The sequence below is a fragment of the Triplophysa dalaica genome, chromosome 7 (genome assembly GCF_015846415.1).
Source record: "Triplophysa dalaica isolate WHDGS20190420 chromosome 7, ASM1584641v1, whole genome shotgun sequence".
NCBI lineage: Eukaryota > Metazoa > Chordata > Actinopteri > Cypriniformes > Nemacheilidae > Triplophysa > Triplophysa dalaica.
In genome coordinates this window covers 16245376-16259317 of record NC_079548.1, presented here as the reverse complement: position 1 = coordinate 16259317, position 13942 = coordinate 16245376, and the positions used below count along the sequence as shown (strand labels likewise).

General features: G+C 35.6%; 1 protein-coding gene across 1 annotated transcript; it reads right to left on the bottom strand.

The window, feature by feature from the left end:
* Positions 1 to 6973: 6973 nt before the first annotated feature.
* On the bottom strand, positions 6974 to 11716 carry LOC130426972 (polyserase-2-like). Its single transcript, XM_056754002.1, has 10 exons — positions 11627 to 11716; positions 11481 to 11501; positions 11224 to 11386; positions 10852 to 11120; positions 10610 to 10758; positions 9695 to 9968; positions 9249 to 9420; positions 8918 to 9174; positions 8030 to 8124; positions 6974 to 7836 (listed from the first exon to the last, which is right to left on the bottom strand). Exons 1-10 carry the CDS (start codon positions 11682 to 11684, stop codon positions 7534 to 7536), a joined length of 1761 nt encoding a protein of 586 aa, XP_056609980.1. The 5' UTR covers positions 11685 to 11716; the 3' UTR covers positions 6974 to 7533.
* Between the last annotated feature and the right edge of the window lie 2226 nt (positions 11717 to 13942).

The following is a 13942-nucleotide window of genomic DNA, read 5'->3' as shown; positions in this document are numbered from 1 at the left end:
TGAACTTAACTGATGAATAGGGTCAGAATATTAAAATGTTGTTATTTATAGAATTTAAAATGGGTCTCTATCTAAATTATATAGGTTTTTATAGGTATATAACTTCTCAATTTCCTAGAAACGATAAATGTGTTTTATAAGATCTGCTTGTGTCAAGGCTCCGTTTTAGGAACTGAAGATCTGGAACAATGTAATTGTTCGTTCTATTAAAACTATTTTAAAGTTATGTTTATTGAAGCAATGCTATGGGTTAAGGAATAGGCCGTATTTGTAATATTTTTATTAGGCCTCTGTTAAAGATGTTAGTATGTTCAGGATATGTTTTTGGAATGTTTTTTTCTTTATAGCTCTCTATAACAGTCTATCTCTCTATAAGCTTTGGTACTGATAACAGTTTAACATAACTTACATTAGCCCACCTTTGGGGTCTTTGCTAATATATTCCATTATCATTTTGCCTTAATGTTTTAGGTGTACAGATGGCTTGCTGCGGTGCTGTGTTATAGTTTGACGTTAAAATAACTGCAGTTTGTTGTTGTTGTTGAAATAGCCTTTTTAACATTAAAATAACATTCTGTTCATTCAACAACAGAGCTATTCCAAACTCAAATTGATGAAAAACTTGAGATTTGAGATCTTCCATGGCTCAAGAAAGACTGACTGGACAAAATTACCCTTCAGATATTTTTGATATCATAAATTACTTTGCCTCTAGAAAAGCCAGGAAACACAGATTGCAAGGAGGAAAGTGCATATTGGGGTGGTATATAAAGTTGAGTTAGTTTGTATGAAATAAAATGTCTTTTTTTACAAACCTATTTAAATTTTTTCATTACAATTGTATTTATTTTTCATTTAAGAAGATCTTGTCTGTATTTGATTTTATTTGTAGTTGATTGGTATTCAGCTTTATATTTTATTCTTGAAGCACCTTGTTACAGATCCATCTGATCAGTTCATTTTGTTACTATTTAGTGTAAAATTGGCCATTTTGTATATTTAAATTAATTTTGGAGGGGCCCCCAAATAAAATTCTGCTTAGGGCCCCCTGAAGGCTTGGGTCGGCCCTGCTTGGTTGGCTCACACATGAACATGTGATCCTATTGATACTGTTTCAAAGTTACAATCGGAGGGATTGGTAGTTTTACTTTGACCCTACTCTAACACCTGGGCAAGCGGTCACTTTTGCATTTGCTCTGATGTTTGTAACCGCACAATATAATTATTTAGTAAAGCATATTAATTAAGTAAAGAAGAGGCTGTGGAAAAACTCAGACCTAAAGAAATACAGCACTGATCTCTGGAACAGCGGATAATGGTCACAAAGCATTTCTACCAGAAAGACTCAGGAAACATAGAACGGTAGATAATGTTTATTAAACATAATATTAAGATCTTTGGGCATAAGCCCCGTCCAATGAATGAATCATGGAATATGGTTCCGATGTTCCTGCCTGAAGATAAGGCAGGGGCGGAGCTGGGGAGGATGTGGTGGTGGTGGGGAGGATGGAGGTTTCACACATGCGTTAGTTTCTGCGAACGAAAGAGAGGGTAAGTACCATCCTTATATACTACGTGCTGAGAGATGATAGGCTAACCGGTAATTAATTATGATGTGAGGAGTCTTCCTGATAGAACTTGCGCGAGAGCTTTCATTTTTGATTTAGAAGTGAACTTTCAAGATTACAAGATTACCACATCTTTCACCATGTGCTGGATGGAAGGTGTGACTGTTTCTTTATTTTCTGAAATCTATTTCTGTCATGGTCAGACCATGGAGATGCATAAATTCTTCATAGAGGATATATGAATGTGGAACTTACTACCATCAAAGACCTGTGAAAATTCATCTCTTTGTCTCTAAAACAGGAATATTACAGTAGCAGTATTAACATTTGTGTAAAGTTATATTACATGTTTTTTTCCGTGTCATTTTAACTAACCTTGTGAATTTGCAGTCTGTTTCTGTAATTAAAAATGTATTTTTACCACAGTTAAAAAAGATGTGAATATTTAAGAAATAAAACTTTCGCAGAAAACCATTGTGGTGCAAGGGTTTTTAAGTTGTTAGGTGGTTATACTGCTATAAACTTGATCAGTACTAACAATTCTTTACTCATCCACTGGAGGGGATTCAAGAAGTCCTCTTGAATTCACCCAAAATGACTTCCACTGTGGACACAAATTCACTGAGACATTTCTCAAATAATTCCCATCTACAGAACAAGTGTCATATACAAGTTGAAGGAATGAGAGAAAATCAATTCGGTAAAAATAAGGCCTGTACACACTTATTCCTGAGCTCAATTCAGTTTGCTTACCAAACGACTCTGCAGTTAAATGTTCCTAAAATGTTGTATTTTATTGGTCGACGATTAATACTTTTAATAATCCAACAAATATTTTTAAAGACAGCTAAGAGACTAGTTTCTTATTCAGTGTAAAACTGCAACAGCTCACGTTCACCACCAGAGGACTCCCTAAGACTGGTTCCTGTTTGATATAAATGACACTAACGTTCAAACAAAAAAATGACACTAAATCATCAATGTTAAAATAACCATAAATCCATTTTACAACAACCACATTGAAAAACTGTTTAAACTTTAATTGTATCTTTGACAATAATTGCAATTCATAGGCCTGTACATGACGATCAAATTGTCACAATGGATTACATCAAATCTATCCATATATTAGAAAACCTCTGAAATGATACACAACAGATTGATTTATTACGCCTAAAATAATTTGGCTGAAAGCATCACAATGTCTGGCTGTCACGTTTTAAACACTCATACAACCTGTAACATTTGAAGAACTTTTCTGTTTCATAAAATGTGAAGAAGGGTTCTTGAGACTATAAAAAGTGAGACAGAAATGGTTATTAAGAACCTTTGCCTTGGTGAATGTGAGGTAATCTAAACACAAGTAAAAACTTAAAAGATTCATTGTTAAAACAATATGACGTAAAACTTTAAGGCAGCGTTGGTGTATTTATAGTGTGATCAATATCTATTTATTATACCTCTAAGCAACAGTGAAAATAATAAAAATTTTGATTGATTCATTGTAAATTACCAATCTCTTTCTTTCTTAATTGGCAGTTCTTGGCCAGAATAAAGCTGTAAAGTGAGACAAACTATGAAATTATCACACATTAAAGCAAAAACTGATTTTTAAAATGAATCTACAATTATAGAATAAATAAACAAAAACTTTGCATTACACATTTTTGTTTTTATAGTGCCTGGACTAATGAGGATGAAAACATTGCAGAACATGAACGTGTTAAAGTTCTCATCATTGCAAATAACAAGCTTCTCAAAAAACAAGCATGCATATTTTGAAATCACATGGTTTAATGTTGCGTAGCCTTCACAAGACTGGGAATTTCAAATACCATCAAATTAAACACCATGTCGCCTTGATGTTTTACTTAAAACTACTACAAGGAATAAAGCACTTTCACTATTATTAACTGCCTATGTGAGTTAAAAGCCAATTATCTGGAAAGGTAAATAATAAACTACACACATATTCATTTACAGTAAAAAAGTGAGACAGAAAGGGTTCTTAAAAACCTTTCCCTTTGAGTGAATGGTGCAAGTTTCTTCTAAGAGTGTGAGGTAATATAAACAAGTAAAAACTTAAAGGAGTAAATTGGCTTGTAAAACCAATATAATTGTACTCCAAACTTTAAGGCAGGGTTGGGTTTATTTATAGTGTGATCAACAATTAGTATTATACCCACTTCTCAGCAACAGTGATAATAAAACATATGTGATTGATTCATTGTAAATTTAAGCAAAAACAGGTTTTTAAAATTAATCTACAAACTATAGACTAATAAATACACAACAAATAACAAATAACACAAACTATGCAGTACACATTTGTGTTTGTTTAGTGGCTAAACTGATGAGGATGAAAACATTGCAGAACCAGCAATTCCAGTGGCTCAAGAATGTCCTAATGGAAAGACACGTCAACGTGTTAAAGTTCTCAGCATTGCAAGTAATAAGCTTCTCAAAAAACAAGCATGCGTATTGTGAAATCACATTGTTTACTGTTGCGGAGCCTTCACAAGACTGGGAATTTCATGTACCATCAAATTAAACACCATGTTGCCTTGATGTTTTACTTAAAACGACTACACGGAATTCAGAACTTTCACTATTATTAACTGCCTAAGTGAGTTAAAAGCCAATTATCTAGAAAGGTAATTAATAAACTACAGATATATGTATATACTGAAAGACATGATTTAAAATCACATCACAATACAGATGCTATTCCTGACCAAGTAAATATTGATTAAGCATCTCACTATTAAAGATCTCTTTGGATTTGAGTGATTTATATCCTATAATTACAATGTGAGCCCACTTTATACTATACTGTTTACAGTGGACTCATAATGTAGCATTGGTGTGGCATTAACCAGTACAAAAAGGATAACACCTTAAATAATCTTTGATAAATAACTTAATATAAATCACCCACAAAAGCAAACCAAGAACCAACAGAGAATTAAACACAAACAGGAGTTTAATTCATCGCTGGACAACAGAACTAAACTACTCACAGCTAGGTCTCAGTATATTCAATATCAGACAACGAGATAAGAATAGATCACAACAAATGATACAAAAATCAAAGACATAGAATACAAGCATTACACTTACCATAGGAGCCTACATGGTAAACGTCAGGACTGCATTCTGTTTCTTTGTGTTTCGTGTTTCTATATGATAAGATACATTTCGTTGCACTTGTACACGTGTAATGACAATAAATTGAATCTCAATCTCTCTCTCAATATCTGTGTTTGTTTTGTTCAAGCATTTAGTGACTCTTCACAGGATTTTGTTATTGCTCAGAGGTGTTTTTTCAGGAGATTTACGATGTTCTCAGTGACATTTAGGTATTTAATGTTTGCTGAAACTGCTTTGGAGAAATAAAATTATAAAAAAGTTGTTGCATACATTTTGCATTTGGGTAAATTTGATATATGAAATATTTGAGTTTAAACAATTAACGTATTCAAAACATAATAACGTCATAATACATTACTTTCATAAAATCTTCGATCTTTACACAATGTCCTCTTGACTCAGTTTTGATTGGGTTGTAAAAGATGAGATTTAAATAAAACAATGCAGGAGGACTTTTATTATTTTAATTGCTTTTTAACTTTCCTATCAATCTTTAAATATGATCTGCATTTGAACACGTCATACAACAATGACGTGTAAATTACAATAAATGTTGTTACATAACTGTTTTTACTGTGCAAGTTATGTAAAAAATGCATTAAATTCTGGTTTAACTTTCAGTAAATCTACCAGTCCCAACAGGAAATGTCATGCAAAAGCATATTCTTAATTTCAAATAAACATAGTATACCCAGCTTTACTTTGTTTTAGTAAAACCAACTTCAACTTCCATTTTCTAATAGTTTTTCTCTAAAAGTATGCCTCTCATAGACATGTCAATCAACCTAATAGCTTCAAACAGCAATTTATGTTCAAGAAAAGACAGGGGATTTTTTTCTCACTCAGCAGATGTGTTTAGTTTCAACATATTGAAGAGGCTATGCATGCTAAAGATGAATAGGTGTCTTTGTCCTGGATGATAGGTCAAGTGTTTACATTTGTTTAGCATTTTTTTTAATTCTGTTAAAATACTTGTAGCTGTGGTATCAGTCATGGACAAATACATTTCTATTCAAAATGTGGTTACACTTTGTTAGTGCCTGTGTTAGTGTAACTATACATTTGATAACAGAGTAATACAAATTAACTACCTTTCCTTTATGGTTTAGGTTAGGATTAGTGTTTGGTTCAGTGTAAATTACATGCAACTATGCATAATTTATAGTGAATACTATAGTAAGTATGTGTAACATGTGTAACAAAGGCACCGTAAAATAAAGGTGTTACCTAGATGTTACATGTCATTTCATGTCACTCACAAAGTCATCAGATACAGAAATACACCGAGCATTCACACCCATTTTCTCGCATTAAATTGAGATTTTACAGAACATTTAACACCGCCATCTACAGCAGATCTACAGATTCACTTAATAGCGCTAGTTGTTATAATCCCACTTCAGCACAGTTGAATTAACCCAAAAGGACATTTCCCATACTTTCTATGCCTTCCCGTTATCTGATCCAGGTTCCTGTGTTATTTGGGATTTATTTATTTTTATTCTGGACCTTGTTTGTTTAATTCTGCTCGTGGAGGTTTTTTTTAGTAGCTGTGTTTTACCCATTGTGGGCTTTTGTTTATTTAAATAATTGTAATTTTTGCACTATTTGAAAAAGCTCTCCCGAACCAAAGAATCTGTAGAATGCAAACCACATGCTTTAGTGTCATGGATTTGACAGGGAGAACCCAATTGCAGGCAAGCACGGAGGTGAAGGGGTTCAGGCTTTATTAAACAAAGAACACTACAAATGACAAAAAAAGCCCACAATGGGGAAAACAAGACAGGAAACTTTTAACAGCAAACAAGGACACTGACTGACTAAACTAAGACTACAAAAAAAAATAAACTTCATAAGAACACTGACTAAACTTACTAAAACAGGGGAAGCAGGAACCAGGAACATTCCAATAGTGACCAGGAACGAGGTACGCTGAAACCACAGCTTACAAACGAGGTAAGACATACAGCATACAATGAACCAGCACAGGACAATGAACACGAGGATGTTTTAAAGGGAGAGGAACCAAGAGGGAACAGGTGCAAGGGATTAACACTCAAGGAAAGCTAATTAACACAAACTATGAAACAGGAGGGAAGGAACGATGACGCAGACCAGAGAAGAAATGGTCTCTCTCCCACATGAAACAAAGGATCCTGTATGATTCCACCTCAAGACCAAGAAATACCTGACAAGGAGAGGTGGAACCATGACACTTTAGTGTTCTTATTTTGAAAACAGATAAACACAGATGGTTTATACAATTACTTTTTATTTCATTTCAATTAAAACAAGATTATAATTTATAGGTTGCTTTAATGTTCACATTTAAAAAAGTGTTGAAAAAAGAAGGTTTAGGGTTAATCATAACAAATTTGCTTTTTTATTAAAAATCACACATGTATAAAAAATGTGTACGATAATCAAATACTCTCTGTGGTATCATAAAATAGGGTGACAAAAACTTTTTGTAAGTTTTACGTATAATTTTGATCAAAACTTCAAAAACTTGTCCCAGTTGTGGTAGTCTACTGCTTGAGGTAATCACAAACTATACAGCAGTCGTTTATAACTATTAAAACTGAACACTCAAACCTTTACATTTTTTTTACATGCTTTGGCTACTGGCAGTCATTGCTAGTGCAAATAGAAAATAATTTCTAGTCACTGGAGAGTGAAAAATTAAAATGGGTTCTCAACCCAAGAATGGATAAATCATTAACAGAAGTTAATCAGTCAGGTTTATTTGTAAAATTCTTAATCTTAGTTGACATTCACATTTCAGGCAAATACTTCTACCCAGACCTCACTGACATCAGCTTTGATAAAAGATCTGGAGAGCCGTCAGTGAAAACAAGAGAACAGTTGTAAAACACTGCAAGCCATTGGTGGAAGAGGGGGTGGATAGAGAGTCACTTGCAGTGTTTTTTTCTTTCGGGGGGAAAGAACCCACCACAGATCTCAGGAAGGTTTCATAGGTTGAGACTTTAGTAAAGACCTGCATATCTATAGACTGGCGCGTTGCAGTGCTGTTACTGGTGCTGGTTGGTATCGATAGAACTGCAGCCTGGATCCATGACAGACCCAGTTTACACATCAGAGGACCCCCCTGATCACCCTTCAGGAGAGGGAGGGAGAGAGAGAGAGAGAGAGATTAGTTTTGACACTAACAAAAATGTATTTTATTTTAATGATATACACAGTATATTGTTCCAGTACAGCCTCAGTCCTGGTATTTGGCCATTCTGGTAAATGATTTTACTATCAAAGTATATTTTGTAGTTGTATTAATTTAATTAAAGTGAACTTACCTCCTGTAAGGTAATGGAAGTTGTACAGATACTTTTACTTGAAGAGTTCCCACAATCCACAATAGAGGTTCGGAATTCCTGAAGTATTTGGTCAGCTATAAAAAAAGAAAAACGAAAAGAGAACAAAAGAGGATAAGGATTTACTTCTTCTTCTAATGGTGTTTTATAGCGGTTGGCAAACCAACTTTCGGCGCATTACCGCCACCAACTGGACTGGAGTGTGAAGCACTAATAAGCGTCTAGAAATTGGATAAGGATTTAAAAAATATGTTAATGTTTTAAACTGATGTCTACCGTGGCCGCTTAAGTAAGTCGAGCAGTTCCTACGTCTCATCGTTTTTGTTAAACTGTTCAAATTGACAGGCTTATAATATCCTACGGACGTACGTTAAGAAAGTTAAAATAAAGTTATAAAGCAACTGCCTTCTATGTGGCTGACTACTCCACTAACGAATTTGAACAGTCAAAGTGAAGGGCGTCCCAATCAGGTGCATCAGTTTTGCGGTCCCCCGGAAACACTTCCGTTGTCGTCTGTTCAGTTTGCAGCGTGTTTCTGTGTTTGTTTGTGTTGCGAGAATTTGAAGCGCGTTTCTGTGTTTGTGTTTCGAGTATTTGCAGGGCATGTGTCGACAAACTAATGAAGATGCTTTCTGAATTTGCTTGTGTTTTTTTGTGTTTGCATGTGTTTTCTTCTGTTGCAGCGCAGTGACACCTAGCGGCCACCGTAGATGTCTGTGCTATTTTTGACTAATGTATGTGGTGGTTTTCTTCCGAAATCTATAAGCAAGTGTGTGCTATAAGCAAGGGCTTGCAGGCACTCTGCTTCATGTCGTGTCTAATAATTATTATGCTCAAATAAAAACACACTCTTAGACTTCAAACACTCACCTGATCCAGATCCTGAGCCCCAGCCTGCCACCCAACACGATGTATTTACGCTGAAGAGGCTTTCCCCCATGTCCACGCAGAGGGGCTGAATGAAATCGGAGAGTTTGGGGGCACTGGCCAGATACACAATAGCAATGTTGTCACCCGTCACATTGCTGATTGTGATGTTTGCAACTTGAACGGAGATTTCATTGGCCTTGGACCCTTTCTGATTCAGACGGCCCAGGACCACAGTCCAGTTGGAGGCATTGGTAGATCTACAAGAAGTACAAGAAGACACTTTTAATGTATCCAATCTTTTCATTTGATTCAAATGTAAATATGGCATTACCTAGAGAAGCAGCTAGCAGAGGTCATGATAAACCGCTGAGAAACAATCGTTCCACCACAGACGTGACTGCCGTTGAAGTGCAGACTGGCCATCCAAGGCCACGCACCAGAAGTTGCGAGGGAGTTGCTTCCTCCAACACGAATGTTTAGTCGGGCTCTTCCGCACACCACAGCTACAGACAGAAACAGGATGCATCTAGACCACTGATATCTTTTCAGTGTTTTGGGTGATTGAATGCCACAGAATGGGTCTTTTTGGCATTGTTTCGACAATGAAGTCTCTTAGAGTTGGTTTAGACCTTTGGTGAAACTCAGTGTTTTCGTGCATTACAACTGGCAGCCTATTGTACTAGCAACACCAAGTTCGTGGGTTTTGGTAAAAAAAATCTTGCCAGGGATATATCAATAATAACCACATCAATCTATTCCAATCTAAAGGAATCTTACGTGCAGCAGTTGTAGTCATGACAGTGGTAGTAGTTGTAATGGGAGGAACAATAGAGCAGCTCTCGCTCAGATCACCATCAGTACCGCTGGAGTTGAATTTAACAAAGCCTGGCTGGTTGGTGGTGATGTGTTCTTTGATCCAACTCTGGTACTGAGAAACTCTTCCATACACACCGGGAAAATTAGGATCTGCACACCCTGTGCCAAAACTCACAATCCCAGACTGGATCCAGACCGAGTCCTTTCTGCTGACCAGAGGTCCACCTGAGTCACCCTGTAGGACACAAAACAGGTTTAAGCAATACATTCACCAAAGAATGGAAATTTTGCCATGAATTACTCTCAAGTCGTTCCACAATTGTAATACCTTTGTTTATTTTCGAAACAACACAACATACACTCAAAGCACAAAAAGTATTCTTATGAAGTACAAGCATTCTTTCAAGAAAATTATACAGATTTGGAACAACTTGAGGGTGAATGTCTGTTTAATATTTGACCTGTCTTTCTCTACCCTTTATCTTAAATGTTTGCTTTCACTGTGAGTGCGTGCGTGTCTGTCTGTCTGTATGTGTGTAAATCTGAGTTCATATTGTATGTGTGGAGCATTTGTATGTGGGTATGTCTGTCTTCTGTTTTTTCACCTTTTTCTTGTTTTTACAGGTATATGACTTTAGTTGTTTTGCTTATGGTCAATATGTCTCATGTACAGCTGCTTCGTAACAATGGAAATTGTAAAAAGCGCTATATAAATAAAGTTGAGTTGAGAGTTGAGTTGAATAAATGATAACAGAATTTTCATTTTTGGGTGAACTGTTCCAATAAGGTCATTAATATCAACACTATTCAAGCCATCTTACCCGATCACCACAACAGTGAGCTAAAAACCATCAGAAGAAACGACTGAGAAAATACCTGACAGGAGTCTTTCCCTCCTTGTATTAGTCCAGCGCAGATCATGTTGTTTGTTATTTTAGAGTTTTTTTCATAAAGGCAGGTGCACTTCCTGTTTCCAATGATAGGCACTTCCACTTCCTGTAGAGGTCTTGTTGTAGCCAGAGCAACTGAGCAACACATAATTAGAAATAATCAACTGAGAATAATAAAATGTCTCAGGTACAGCAAAAGAACAGTATGTGGACATAATATATTCTTACCATCAGTGCGAGTATTTCCCCATCCAGTCACCCAACTTGATGTGCCGTTGAAGAATGCACTGTCAGCTGCTGCCAGGCAGACCGGTTTTATATAGTTAGTAAAATTCACGGGCGAGGACAGATGCAGAAGAGAGATGTCGTTGTCATTTGTTGAGCTGCTGTAGTTTGGATGATTTATGATTTGAGAGACCGATCTGTTCACCTCATTGGGATTTGGTCCTGACTGTGTCTCTCGGCCCAGGTACACGATCACATTATTGGTACTTTTTCTGTAATTTATTTGGAAATCAAAGGATAACAATCAACACATTGAGGAAAATGTATTATTTCATTGTATTATTATTATTTTAGGGTGAGGGATTCAGTGATTACCCTTGAAAGCAGTGAGCTGCTGTTAGGACCCACTCGTTGTTAATGAGTGACCCACCACAGAAGTGGCCATTACTGTGAAGACTGACCTGCCATGGCCATTTACCGGCAACAGCATCACCTCCCCCTACTATTCGACTGGGGACAGAAGGTCTGCCACATATGTCTAATGAGTAAATAAAAAACATTGTTTGAAGTACATAATCAATAGCAACAATTTTGGAGAGGATTTACCAATTTTGCTGTGACAAAAAATGTACCTCCAAGTTGTGCATCACACCCTATAATATAAAAACAGTTCAGTTACTGATATGAAACATTGCAATATGAAAACAATATAAAACACTAGTGAGCAACTATTCTGCTAAACAAAAGTACACTAAATGATTGGACTTAACAGACTTACTTCTCACTAGGAGAGTGACAGCAAACACAGCACTCAATGCATGAAACATCTTCATCATCTCTGACAACAGTACCAGACTCCTGCACTTTAAATATCCCTGTTAACCTGTATTACACACCCCCTTTCCTCGTTGTCTATTATCATATTTAAAGAAGACACGCCTTCTGTCTTTATGTCTGTATGTAATCCTATTTGAGGTTAATTTGCTGAGCAACTGGTTTAGAGACACAAAGTGTTCTGTCACCAGAATACCGGAATGCAGAAGCATTGACTCTCTGTCTTGTGATTATCTGAAGTATGCGAACTGTAATATGCAAAAAATGAGAATGTTTAAAAAAACATTTTTTTATAATTGCTTTGGAAAACTTAGTGAAGTTTTTCTCGTGGTTTAACTCATTTAGCATGGGATGGACACCAACACCAATCGTCTTGCTATGAAAGAATAAACTTTGGATTAAAGCATCTGCCGAGAAAGCAAATGAAGGACATTTTCAATGTTAAAATAGAAAAACTCAAGTCAGACTTACACATAATCTTTCACTATGGCGGCAGTTAAGTTAATAGAGGTAAAGTCCTGGTTCAAAACATGAATGTAAAGAACTGAACTTTATCCTGCGTACAAAGAAAAAAATATTTAGCTTGACCTACAAAAAACAAAGGATCAAGATTCTTGAACTGTTACAGGAAAAAGATGTTATCCTTCATTCTTCAAATAAAAAATGTTCCCCACAGAAAAAAATGGTGAGTCATGGAAAGTGGCTGGCATCTAAGACACAACTAATCATTCAATAGTTAAACTTCCTGCATTACAACAAACTAAAGAAAGGGTAGCCTACAGAATTGTGTAATAGTTTAGTAGTTTGTGAAATAGATTTTATTTCAAATATTATTCACAAATAAGAAGGACTGATGATGATGTGATGAAGCACAGTGTTTTTGCATGATATTATATGCTACAGTGTTTGCAGCTATTCTGCATTGATACAATTTGCTATTGCTTTGGTTCATGCTTCGTTACAGTAAATAAAGATCATTTTCATCTTCACTGTCCTCATTTGAAATATAGGTCCAAATGTACATTGCAGCATATTTTTAGGTGCTGCATTTTATGTTCAATTTAATTAATAATTAGTAGTGTTATCATATACTGTGTGTCAAATGTATGATTAATTTATGGCCATCAGTTTCTGTCAACTTTTATGAACTGTCAACCCTGATGACAGTTATATTTTTTGACTGTGTTTGGGGTCTTCTCTGACCCCTACCCTTCCTTCAGTGGGTCTTAATACCTACACCCCCCTCATCCCTACCTAATCAAAAAAGGTGTTTTCATCTTGTTTTCTTACTATATGCTATTTGTGAAGGCTGTTTTAAAATAGAGTGAGATAATATAGATGTTGTATATGGATTTTTCCTCTAAGAGTGTTGTTTCCTTGCTTTGTGGGTTTCATCATGCAAATGAGTGAATTGAAACATGAGGTTCGGAATCTTCTCAAAGTGTGACTGTCTCCCTACTATCCCATGCAAGTCATTTGACCAGTCAATCAAAGTATGCTGGGTCTTTTATTGATCTGTCAGTCTTGTTTGACAGTTTATACTTTATGACTTTTCTTGTTGTAGGCCTATCCCTGCAAGGAGTTTTGATATCCTGCTGGCATGACACCCTGATGTTCTCACATCACAGTTTGAAACCTGACAGTTGGGTTTTTTTATTTGAGAGTGCTGGTTATGTGTTGTTTCATCTAAGAGTTAGTTGGTTCCAGGTTTAATATTTTTATCTGATAAATGATTAAAGTTTTTGGGTCAAGTAATATCATTGTGTCATAAACTATATATTTTTGATTCAACAAGATGCCCTGAGATGTTCTTCTTGGTCATGGAGGAATGGGGGATTGTTTTTTGTTAGCACATAAGGTGTGTGTTTCTGACTAATGGTATAGTCTTAACACAATGAACCAAAAAAATGTTTTTTTTTATAAATAACTAATTACTTGAAGGATGAATACATGTTTTGTGTTACCATGTTGTCCCATTAAATAGATATGCTTTAAGTGAGTTTGTGATGTAATCCTTATATTAAACCCTCAAATACACATCATGCGCACTACATGGATTTCTCACTATATATCTACAGTGTTGATCAAAACTTTCGACCTGTTTTACTACTCAAGTTTGTATACTCACCATGTGAATGTCAAGAACATTTTTACATTTCTTAAATTGTTCTTCTTTTGTAATCCTTTTGTATGGTTTCAACATTTGCATTTAGTCAGTACAAAGTGTCAGACATTTACACTTCAGTTTTTAGAAGTTAAA